Source organism: Canis aureus, chromosome 1 (assembly GCF_053574225.1).
Source record: "Canis aureus isolate CA01 chromosome 1, VMU_Caureus_v.1.0, whole genome shotgun sequence".
In the NCBI taxonomy this organism is placed as follows: domain Eukaryota; kingdom Metazoa; phylum Chordata; class Mammalia; order Carnivora; family Canidae; genus Canis; species Canis aureus.
In genome coordinates this window covers 114,943,899-114,955,892 of record NC_135611.1, presented here as the reverse complement: position 1 = coordinate 114,955,892, position 11,994 = coordinate 114,943,899, and the positions used below count along the sequence as shown (strand labels likewise).

Genomic DNA, 11,994 nt, shown 5'->3' with positions numbered 1-11,994 from the left:
ATCAGGATGGTTGGGCAGGGCAAGACTGCAGGAGTGGCCCATGACAGATGGGCAATGTTAGGAAGTGAAAGGAGGGAGGAACTGGGTGCTCTGGACACCCCTAGGAACTACAAAAGCACCTACATTTATTGCACGCCCAACCCATGTACATTAGACTATCTATAGTGGCTTAAAAGATGATTTCTGGAGCCAGATCTTAGGGGTTCAGATCTTTCCTGGGCCACTTCCTGACTGTTTAGTCTTGGGTCAGTGCCTCAACCTCAATTTCCTCATTTGCCCATCTGTAAAATGGGATTTTAATAGTATCAACCTCCTAGAAGCCTTGAAAGGAATTACTAAGCTAATAATTGCTCAGAACAGGACTACTTGAGTATAGAAGGCACTAAAGTGATCATTGGCTTCTTGCACTCATTTCAAACATAAACCCAGGAGGTTGGGATTATATAGGGACATGAAAACCGTAAGTTTTTTTTTTTTTTTTGGAAACCTTAAGTTTAAAGAAATGAGGCAGGGACGTCTGGCTGACTCCGTTGGTAGAGCATGGGACCCCCTTACTGTCAGGGTGGTGAGTTCAAGCCCCACCTCATGCGTGGGGCCTACTTAAAATAAAAAATAGGGATCCCTGGGTGGCGCAGCGGTTTAGCGCCTGCCTTTGGCCCAGGGCGCGATCCTGGAGATCCGGGATCGAATCCCACGTCGGGCTCCCGGGGCATGGAGCCTGCTTCTCCCTCTGCCTGTGTCTCTGCCTCTCTCTCTCTCACTGTGTGCCTATCATAAATAAATAAAAATTAAAAAAAAAATAAAAATAAAAAAGAAAAGAAAAATGAGGCAGTTGGCCAAGATTGGGTAGCAGTGGAACTCTAGCCAGATGCCAGCGTCAGATCCAGCAGGCTGTGCAGTGAGTGGGTGCCAGGCAGGGCGCACACCGCCCTCGAGTCTGGAGCAGCAGGGAGGCCATCTGGAGCCTTCCAGCCCAGAGGCAGCCATGTGACTTTTGCTGGCTCGTGCCCGCCAGGCGTTCTGCCGGGCCTGGCCTGCCCGCTGCCAGCTCTGAATGGGCATCGCCTTCCCATTCCCATTGGTCAAATCTCCATCTGGAGCTTGGAGCCCGCAGGGCCATCCTGGCTCCTTTCGGCTTCCCCTCTCTTTCCAATACAGACACCAAGTTCATTAAGTTGCTTTATTGTTCGGGTGATGGTAAGTCAGTCCCTGGGCATAAGGATCGGTGTCATAATGTCAGAAACAGGGAGACCAAGGGAGAAGGCACTGGCGACCATCTTCACTAATCCTCCTTCTCTGCCCATGAGGAAATGGGCGGGAGGTAAGAGAAGTCCAGGCCCCAGGCCAGGCCCCGGGCCGCAGCGGCTCTCAGAGCTTAGAGAAGGTGATGCTCTTCAGTTCCTTCTTCTCCATGGCAGCCTGGACCGACTTAATGATGTCCTGGGTTTGCAGCATGCTCATGTTCCAGGTCGCCTGGATGAAGAGGGTAGGGGAAGGCTGGAGTCGGACCAATGAAAAGCAGGGAGGAGGCAGCAGCGCACCAAGCAGAGGACAAGGCCTGCAGAGGGCTGCTGGGACCTGACTGGTTGCTATGGGATCAGAGGAGGGCTGTGATTGGTTGGACGCAGAGCCTTACCACGTAGTTGAGGCCCTCGGTCACCGGATGGTTGCGCGAGTAGATGAGGTTGATCTTGGTGCTCTGCACTGCCACGGGGCTCTTGGTGGAAATCTCGGCCGCCAGGGTGAAGGCCGCATCAAGCATGCCCTCCTTGTCTGGGAACACCCGGCTGCCGATGAGGGGAACCCGTAAGTGGGGCAGAGGGGGAGAAGCGGCCAGCCGCAAAGGGCTGTTTCTCTTAAGATTTTTTCAAAGATTTTTTATTTGAGAGAGAGAGGGAGCATGAGCAGGGGGGAGCGGCAGAGAGAGAGGGAGAAGCAGACTGCTTGCTGAGCAGGGAGCCCCACCGGGGACTCGATCCCACGATCCTAGTAGAATCATGACCCCAGCGGAAGGCAGTCGGTCAGGGACTGAGCCACCCAGGCGCCCGAAGGGCTTTCTCCCATGGATGCATAAGTGGCCAATCACAGTAGAAGGCAGAAAACCCGCCGTAAAATGAAACAATCAGAGCAGCCGCTGGAGCGCAGACTGAAGAACTGACCACGCTGAGAGAGGAAGCCCCGGGAATCTGCGAGGATGCATACCCGCTGGAAGCGCCCGGCCCCGGTTGCCCCTGAGCTGTCAACCAGCGCAGGCCGCGGCTCCTACCTGACCAGCCCACTGCCCAGGGCCTCATCAGCCATCATTGTGCGGCAAGTGAAGGCCAGCTCGTTGACCAGACTGCAAGAGGACAGGGTGTATCAGGGGGACGGCAGTCATCCTGGGCCCAGGACACGCCCTGCGGTCCCCTCCCTGGCTCCTCCACCCACCTCTGGTTTCCGATGATTTTGGGTAGTCGCTGCAGCGTTCCCACATCTGCCGCCAGACCTATGTCCACTTCCTGGGGGGAGGCGGGGGGGCATCATGTCAGTCCTTGGTCTGTGGCTTTACTGCCTCCCACCATGCAACCTCAGTGGCAGCAAAATTCTGCATATATGGCAGAGGTCCCACTCCACACCCACCTCAGAAACTGCCCCCACAACACCCCATTTCATTGCCATCCACCTGCTTTTGCCCATGTAGTTTCCTTCAGCCTAGAACCCAGCCCACCTCCCAGTTCCTCTGCCCTCCCAGCTCCTCTGGGTCGGCCACATCTATCTCCAGATGGAAGCCCTCAAACCCTGTCCATCTGACCCCCTTCCTGCCTCTATGGGCTCCATCGTGGCTCGGGTCCTCTCCAGCACTGATCCCAGCAGCAACCCCAGCCTCACCCCCACCCCCATACCTTTACTTACTCCAAACCCCATGTGGACAGCATGGCCTACCCTTGACTTCCTTCATGGCCAAAGTGTGACTTTTTTTTTTTTTTTTTTTTAAGATTTACTTATTTATTTGAGAGAGAGAGAGCAGGGGAAAAGGCAAAGGGAGGGGAGACTCCCAAGCACACTCCCCACTGAACATGGAGCCCAATGCATGGGGCTCGATCTCACCACCCTGAAATCATGACCTGAGCTGACGTCAAGAGTCAGATGCTTAACCCACTGAGCCACCCAGGCGCCCCCAAGGTGTTACTTCTTAAGGTTCAATTCTGTTTAACTCTTCCACGAAGCCCTCCCTTCTCACCCTCACTCTCACTCCCACCCTCTTAACCTGCTCTGTGGCTGCTCGGCTCCTGCCCTGCCAATCATCGCCCACCTCTGAGCAGGATCCCAGGAACCGGAAGCTCAGGAAGGCTCACCTTCACCTGGAAGAAAGCATCCTGGGCACAGTAGCGGATGTCACAGGCAGTGATGAGGTCCACACCTGCGAGGTGGAGGCCAGGGGGGTTAAACAACTGCAAGCACCGACCCCTCCTCCCAGGTGGTGCGTTGTGCCTCTGGGCATCGTTTAACTAGAGATTGATCTGAGGCTGGAGGTCACTGGCTGAGGTAGAGAGGCAGCAGCCAACAGGCACCCCGCCAGGGCAAGGGCCCGGATGGGTGGTGGGTGGCTGACTCACCCGCACCGATGCAGGCCCCATGGATGGCAGCGATCACTGGCTTCGGACACTGCAAGGGAACAGAAAGGGTGGTGTCAGGGCTGGTCCAGAGGAGATGGACAGGGTTGGGGAGGGGTACCCCACCAGACCCCCAGAGAACCTTCTCGATGACACTGAAGGTCTCTTGGTATCTGGTGATGAGGTTACGGAGGTTCCAGCTGATGCGGGCCACATCATCTCCTTGGGGCTGAAGGATTTCTGAAGCCATGTCCATAAGGTCGATACCTGGTGGGGAGGCGTGAGGAGGACCCTGGAACCTCCCAGGCACCACCCTTCCCACTTGCCCCACCCCAGCATTACCCCCACTAGAGGTCAGAACTTAGCTTTAGCAGATTCGAACCCCCAAACCACCATGGGAGAAAGCCACTTGACACAGGACCTAGCAAGGGACTGCATCTTAGGTGTGAAATAAATAAAAGCTAGCATTTATAGGGTCATGATTCACTTTATTCTCACAACAACCCTATGAAGTGGGTCCTATTACTATCTCCATTTTACTGGGGGGAGGGTAAACTAAGGTACATGGAGTTTAAGCCACTTGCCCAAGGTCACACTGGCTTGTGAGTAGTGGCACGGGGTAAGCCCAGAACCATGCACTGGTTCCAGAGGTCACGCTTTTCACCATCGTGTCAGGTGGCTTAGGAGACAAGGGTTTTTGGCATGAGTCAACGGTGATGACTTTCCTCAGGAAGATTCAAGAGATGGAGCAATTTTTGTGGCTCCAACTGCAAGACGATCCCAAATCTGACCTTTCCTCCACTAATCATTCTCCAGGACCCCTGCTCTGCCGAAAATTGTTTCCCCTGGTCTCCCCACTCCCACCCCTGCCCTGACTTTTCCCCACAGCAGCCAAGTGAACTTGTGAGCACATCAGGGTCTTCTCTTCTTCCCACCCATCGCACTTACTTGGAAGAAAATACAAGGTATGTGCCAAAACCTTACCAGCCCTCATGGACATCGTTTCCAGCCTGTTCCTTTGGGCACAGAGGCCTCCGACAGCTGTTTCAACAACATCACATAGTCCCTTCCCGGGACTTTTGTTTTCCTACCTACAGGTCTCTGCCTAGGATAGTCCCTCCCTCTGTGGTGGTCAGAAGACTGACTCCAGAGGTGTCTGGGTGGCTCAGTAGTTGAGCATCTGCCTTTGGCTCAGGTCCTGATCCGGGGACCTGGGACTGAGTCCTGCATCGGGCTCCCTGCAGGAAGCCTGCTTCTCCTTCTACCTGTGTCTCTGCCCCTCTCTCTGTGTCTCTTGTGAATAAATAAATAAAATCTTTTTTTAAAAAAGAAGACTGACCGCATCATTCTGTTCAGGCCACAGCTCCTCAGAGAGGCCTACTCTGCTACCCTGGCTAAGTAGCATTCCTATCACCCTTTACATCCCTGTTATCACATAATTGTGGGCTTCTTGCACTTAAGGCCTGTCTCCCTCTCTAGGATGTGAGCTCCAGGAGGGGGGTTTTGTCTTTCTGCCCACTACTGCATTTGCATGCCTAAACAGAGTCTAGTATACAGCAAGTGCTCAATAAGTGAACTACAGACAGCAATGCCCACCCTCATTGAGCAGGGGTGCACGAGAGGGAGTGGGGGTAGCGTGGAGGAGAGGAGGAGCAGAGGGAGAGAGGGAGAGAGAATCTTAACCAGGCTCTATACTCAGGGCAATGCCTGACACGGGCTCGATCTTACAACTCTTGGGATCATGACCTGAGCCAAAATCACGATGAGTCTGATGCTTAACTGACTGAGCCACCTAGGTGCTCCTGACAATGTGACTGTTGAATAGAGATCTGAAGAAAGAGAGGGAGGGAGCTCTAGGGATATCTGGGATTAGAGCTCCAAATGTCAGGAAGAGCCAGTGCAAAGGCCCTGTGGTAGGAATGCTCCTGATCTGTGTGAACAGCATGGAGGAAGTGGGCAACCAGGTGCGTGGGGCCTCACTGGCCAGGCGGTGGACTTTGACTTACTCTGAGTAAGACTTTGCTATGAGATGGTTCTAAGCAAAATCATCCCTTGCTTTCTTCCTCCTGGGGTTAATCATTCTCATCCTTTTGCCTCTGAACAAAGTTATTTGATAAAACTGAAAAACCGCTCCCATATCTGGCCACACCCCTGACACTTGGGGGGGGGGGTGTTTGTGGGCCCCAGGGCTTGTTTAAATAAGAGGGACCTGGAGCACCTAGGTGACTCAGTCCTTAAGCATCTGCCTTCAGCTCAGGTCGTGATCCCAGAGTCCTGGGATTGAGCCCACATGGGCTCCCTGCTCAGTGGAAGTCTGCTTGAGATTCTCTCTCCCTCCCCCTCTGCCCCTTGGCCCCATTTAGACGCTCGCACTTCCTCTCTCAAGTATATAAATAAAATCTCTAAAAATAAAGAAATAAGAGAGACTTGAGGATTTTTGGTTCAGGGTATAGCTGAATTTGTGCAAGGTAAATACAGGTAAGACAGGACTCCCGTGTGACCTCGGCCAGGCCACTTCATTCTCAGGGCCTCAGGCTTCTTCTCCACAAAATGAGGGTAAAACCCTCCCCAGAGGTGATAGAGAGGCCAGGCCTGGAGGAGACAGAGCCCCAGAGGCGCTTCACAGTCACAGGGCATCACAGTTACCTCATGTGCCCCATTTCAGTGGAGGCCAGAAGTGCCCGCCGGCATCTGCTGGCTTCCACAGCGGGTCTGTGAAGCCTGTGTGACTCAACAGAACCCACGCTGGCTCCCAGAACAAGCCCAGCCTGGAAACTTGCAACACCTCCTATCCCTGGCTTTTCTGGTTTACCCACACCACCCGGACCTGCACACCTGGGCTTCTGCAAACGCTTGAAATAAAGGACCAGACTATGGTACGAGGTGTCCTCCTCCCACCTAAGAACTGCTCATTGCAGACAAGCCCCCCATCTGGCTCCCCTGGGAACCTCGAAGTGCTCCAGATCTCATTCATAAACCTTACTCTGTTATTCGTTATTCTAAATAATAACGGCTCCATCAATAAAAGGTCTACACGTTTTAGGGGTGCCTTGGTGGCGCAGTCGGTTTAAGGATCTGACTCTTGATTTCGGCTCAGGGCATGATCTCAGGGTCCGGAGATTAAGCCCCACGTTGGGCTCCCTGCCCAGTCTGCTTAAGGTTCTCTCTCTCCCTCTGCCCACCCCCTCCTGCTCTCACACTTACTCTCTCTCTAAAAAAACCAAAAAACCAAAAAACAAAAAACAAAAAAAATCCTAGCTCTGCCATTTTCCACTGTGAGAACCGGGCAAGTTTCTTCCTCTCTCTGGGCCTCAGTTGCTTCACACATAAAATGGGGGACGATAATTGCACTTATCTGGAAGGGTTCTGGGGAGAATTAATTAATATGTGGACAGGTCCAGACACTGCAGATGTTAAATACGTGTGGGCTACTTCCCTCCTTTTATTTATTTATTTATTTATTTATTTATTTATTTATTTAATTAGTGGTTCTATTCTATCATAGGAACTACTAATTACATTGAGTTTCTTCTTTCTGGCCTTGCAAGTCTTGCTGTTGAAAATGAGAGCAGATGGCTTCAGCCAGTTAGGAACTGAGATGATGGCCCCAGGCCTGACACAGCCACTGATGAAGCCTAGTCTTTCGTTTCTCTGGCACGAGCTCCGTGAAGAGGAGGGCTGAGAACCAGGGGCTACCTTCCTGTTTCTAGGTCCAGGGCCCCCAGGAAGGGGCTTGCGCTGTGGTGTCTGTCATCCAAACAGATCAACGAGAGGAGAACGAAGAGAGGGGACACGTAAAGATGTTAAGAGGGGAGACAACGAGAAATAGCCTGTTTACTGTCTGTCTTCCCCACTGAGCTGGCCACTCCGTGATGCCAGGGCCCGGGGCTGCCTCGATCACCACTGTGTCCCCAGCAGCAGGCTGGGCCCTGTGCAGAGAGCAATGTATCCACCTACTGCTTCACTTCTGGAATGGAAGCTGCCCACATAGGACAACTAGCATGTTTTGGGTCGACAAGATATAAACCACCACCTGATGGCACAGGGTAGATTCTGGAGGAATTTGTCACTTAAAAGAAGGGACTAGCACCGTGAGAATTAGTTGGAGTTCTTTAAAAAAAATTTTTTTTAAAGATTTATTTATTTGTTTGAGAGAGGGAGAGAGAAAGAACATGAGCGAGAGGGGCAGAGGGAGAGAGAATCTCAAGCTGACTCCACACTGGGTTTGGAGTCTGAGCGGGGCTCAAGTTTGCGGTCCTGATATCAGGACCTGAGCTGAAACCAAGAGTCATACCCTTAATCGACTGTGTCACCTAGGCACCCCGAGAGTTAGCTATTTTTAAAGTTTCTAGACTAAGGGGAGGCTGGAAGTTGTGCCTGAAGAACCAGAAAACAGAGTCCAGGGTAACCGTAGCTGCTGGAAAGTGAGGGGGGATATTCCAGAAAAAAGCGAGCCAGAGAAAGGAGCCCCAAATTCTATGGACCATCTCTGCCCAAATCTCTTGCTGACCCATGAACCATGCATGCAGCCCAGCAAGAGATCTAAAAACTGATTCCGGGATCCCTGGGTGGCGCAGCGGTTTGGCGCCTGCCTTTGGCCCAGGGCGCGATCCTGGAGACCCGGGATCGAATCCCACGTCGGGCTCCCGGTGCATGGAGCCTGCTTCTCCCTCTGCCTATGGCTCTGCCTCTCTCTCACAATGTGTGCCTATCGTAAAAAAAAAAAAAAAAAAAAAAAAAAAGATAAAAACTGATTCCAACTAAGCTGCTAGAACAGGAAATTCAAGTCTCCAGAGGTAGAGAATAGGACCCAGAGTTTCCACATCGTCTTTCCATATCCCAATATCCAGGATACAACCCAGAATTTATTCCAAATGCAAACAAACAGGAGAATGAGACTCAGTCTTTCAAGAGAAAAGATAATGAACATAGACTGACCCCAATGTGACCCAGATGTTGGAACCAGGAGACAAGAGTTTTAAAGCAGTGGTTAGAACTAGGAGCAACAGTGCAAAGAACATGCTTGTGATCAATAACAAGCTACAGTAGAGAAACAGCAAATATAAAAAAAAGAACCCAGTGAAAATTTGGGAACCAAAAACCACAGTATCTAAAATTTTAAAAATCACTGGATAGGCTTCACAGTAGAATTAGGATGACAAAGGATTCAGGGAATTTGGTCAATGGAAATTATCCAGCCTGAAGAACAGATGCGTGGGACAATTAAAAGTCCTAACAGACATGTAACTGGAAATCAGTGCGTGTGTGTTGAAAGCATGTTATTATAATACACGTTAGTGACATTAAAAAACAAACAAAAACAGACTGATAAGTTAAGGGCCTTGGTCAAGGCCACAAATCAGACTTCAAAGCTCATCATTCAGTCATGTTCTATTGGACTCATTTTGGTATTTGAATGTTTTATTTTTATTTTAAAGATTTTATTTGGGATCCCTGGGTGGCGCAGTGGTTTAACGCCTGCCTTTGGCCCAGGGCGCGATCCTGGAGACCTGGGATCGAATCCCACGTCAGGCTCCCGGTGCATGGAGCCTGCTTCTCCCTCTGCCTATGTCTCTGCCCCGCACCCACCCCCCCCCCACCCGGTGACTATCATAAATAAGTAAAAATTAAAAAAAAAAGATTTATTAAAAAAATAAAATAAAGATTTTATTTATTTATCTATTTATTCATTCATTCATTCATGAAAGACAGAGAGAGGCAGAGACATAGGCAGAGGGAGAAGCAGGTTCCCTGCAGGGAGCCCGATGTGGGACTCGATCCCAGGACCCCGGGTCATGACCTGAGCTGAAGGCAGATGCTCAACCACTGAGCCACCCAGGCCCCCCATGGTATTTGAATGTTTTAAATTAAAGAAAGAAAAAGATACAAGTGGAAGTTAGAAGCTGGAACCCTAGTTAGGAAAAACTGCTCTAATGCCAGGAGCAGGGGAGACTGGCAGGGGTGAGGGTGGAGAGCAGCTGGTACCTGCAGTGAATACTTTTCCTGCACCAGAGATCACCACAGCCCGACAGTCAGGGTCTTGTGCTATCTTGTTGAAGCACTCCACCATCTCTCTGGGCGGGGCAAGGAGAGAAGGGCTGTGTCTTGGAAGGGTATCCCGTGCCCTCCTGAACTCTGTCCCCCACACCCCAATCCTGCCCACTCCCTCAGCCCCTGCCTCCTCCTGCAGGCAGGCCTCCATGATCCGCAGGCCCTACCTCCAGAAGGCCTTGTTCATGGCATTCCTCTTCTCAGGCCGGTTCAGCTGCACGTGCAGGATGTGCTTCTGGGCAGCTGTCACCCGAAGGGACTCATAGCTGTGGCCTGGTGCTTCTCTGGGGGCTGCTGTGGAGGCCTCATCTTGCGCAGCAGAGCTCAAGGGGCGAAGGCAAAGGCTGAGGCCCTGCGGGGTGGGCGCCACCAGTCCTGGGGAGATAAAGGAAAAGAAGAGGCTTTGAGGTGAGGACCCCAGGTTGGGGACACAGTGCCTTCAAGAGCAGAAGGGCCCCATTTCCTTTCAGTGATGTTAGACTGGGGAACACGGGTCCCTAAGAAACCTGTTTAGGAGGATACAAACTTTCAGATTAGGAGGGCACTTATCAGTGGCCTCAGTGAGAGGACTTCTTCAGACCCTTGATCGTGGGGCTGACCCCACATGGGGAACGCGAAGCGACCCAATTGTAAGGCACAGGCTTACAGAATTAGGGCGCTCTTTGGTTGGGAGCATATGCACCCCCTGTGTTTAAGGTGCTCAGCCCGGCACCCGCGACAGGCCTCCCCATCCAATGGCGCTTATGACGGCACGACGGAGCAACGGACTCCAGAGGTCGAGGTGACTCACGCCGCATTAGCAGATCTCGGAGACTGCGAGAAGCCGCCATCGCTGCCGCCATCGCAACCCAGGAGCTAGCGGAACTAGCCCGACAGACAGGAAGAAGCCAAGGGGGCGGGTACGACGCCACCATGTTTGGCGAGGGCACCGATGCCGCAGCCTGATGGTGCTGGCGCCCATACCTCCGCCATCTTTATTAAGGGCAACCGGAAATAGGCGTTTAGTAATGCGCCCTTTGCCCCAGTGGGAACCTGGCGTATTGTTGCTGCTGCACGTTTCAGCCCAGCGCTGTGGCATAATGGTGGGAGACACCGGGGACTGTTGAAATGTTCAAGGACATAATGGCAGAGTAACTGCAGCCTTGCAATTTTGTCATCATGCACTGGGAACTTGTTAACTGGGGAAAAAAAAGTTATCTAGTACTGAGCTTACCCTTGTAAGAGAATGAAAATATAGAGGAGCCAACATTGCGCGCTTTGCAATCTGTTTGAACTCGCACACCACCAAGAGTTCGCACTATTTTTGATTGTGCCCTGAGGAAATTGGAGCTTGGGGGAGGGAAAGTCACTAGTTGAAGGTATCTGGGCTTCAGGAGTGCCAAAGAGGGCATCTATGCGGCTCTGAAGTTCATGTGCTTAAAATAATTTCTTTAAAAAATAAAACTCTGGGATCCCTGGGTGGCGCAGCGGTTTGGCGCCTGCCTTTGGCCCAGGGCGCGATCCTGGAGACCCGGGATCGAATCCCACATCGGGCTCCCGGTGCATGGAGCCTGCTTCTCCCTCTGCCTGTGTCTCTGCCTCTCTCTCTCTGTGTGACTATCATAAATAAATAAAAATTAAAATAAAATAAAATAAAATAAAATAAAACTCCTCGGAAAAAGCCAGTTACCCAAAAACCTCAAAAGTGCCATAAAATTGCTTAAGCATGCTCTTTAGGGAATTGTGCACCAAGACAGAAGCCTCCAGGCAAATGGAATTGTAGGAAATACCTTGCCTTCTTAAATGTGTCATAGACGGGTTAAAGCTCTTTTGGCAAACTTCCATCAACAGAGAACTGTTTATGGTTATTGGAAAACTTCCATCAACAGAGAACTGTTTATGGTTATCTATATAATGGGAAGCTCTGAAGCCACTGTGCAGACGCCAGGATAGGAAACAATTTTAAATTTCTTTAGAATTTATTTCTTAAGATTTTATTTGAGAGCAAGTGTGTGATAGCACAAGCAGGAGAGAGGGAGAAGCAGACTCCCCACTGAGCAGGGAGCCAGATGCTGGATCTCAAGACCCCGGGATCATGACCTGAGCTGAAGATGTTTAACAGACTGAGCCACCTGGGTGGCCCCTCTTTAGGATGTTTTAAAGTAATCTCTATACCCAGCATGGGGTTCAAACTCACAACCTGGAGATAGAGGTCATATGCTTGACCAATTGAGCCAGCCAGGCACCCGAATAGAATTAGCATGATTGGTTGGTGTAAAAAAGATGGTTATATATGGCTGTTTGTGCATGGAGTACAATACATACACAGAGGATCTTCAAAACTGACAAGGGATAAAACTGGGTGCTGGGG

The 11,994-nt window shown here is 51.2% G+C and overlaps 1 protein-coding gene across 1 annotated transcript; it reads right to left on the bottom strand.

Annotated features, from left to right (window-relative positions):
• Positions 1 to 1,166: 1,166 nt before the first annotated feature.
• Positions 1,167 to 10,610, bottom strand: ECH1 (enoyl-CoA hydratase 1). The gene is made up of 10 exons (XM_077852786.1): positions 10,435 to 10,610; positions 9,812 to 10,019; positions 9,579 to 9,667; positions 3,736 to 3,860; positions 3,597 to 3,645; positions 3,336 to 3,400; positions 2,428 to 2,498; positions 2,267 to 2,338; positions 1,637 to 1,787; positions 1,167 to 1,473 (listed from the first exon to the last, which is right to left on the bottom strand). Exons 1-10 carry the CDS (start codon positions 10,556 to 10,558, stop codon positions 1,369 to 1,371), a joined length of 1,059 nt encoding a protein of 352 aa, XP_077708912.1. The 5' UTR covers positions 10,559 to 10,610; the 3' UTR covers positions 1,167 to 1,368.
• Positions 10,611 to 11,994: the final 1,384 nt, after the last annotated feature.

What these genes read in the sequence shown, in the direction of transcription:
- ECH1 (XM_077852786.1), bottom strand. Translation starts at nt 10,558, where the DNA reads ATGGTGGCGTCGTACCCGCCCCCTTGGCTTCTTCCTGTCTGTCGGGCT. An exon ending in AGGAAAAGTATTCACTGCAG is followed by an intron (nt 3,861 to 9,578) that starts GTACCAGCTGCT and finishes CCTCCCCACCAG; the next exon opens with GTATCGACCTTATGGACATG. An exon ending in AAAATCATCGGAAACCAGAG is followed by an intron (nt 2,339 to 2,427) that starts GTGGGTGGAGGA and finishes GTCCTCTTGCAG; the next exon opens with TCTGGTCAACGAGCTGGCCT.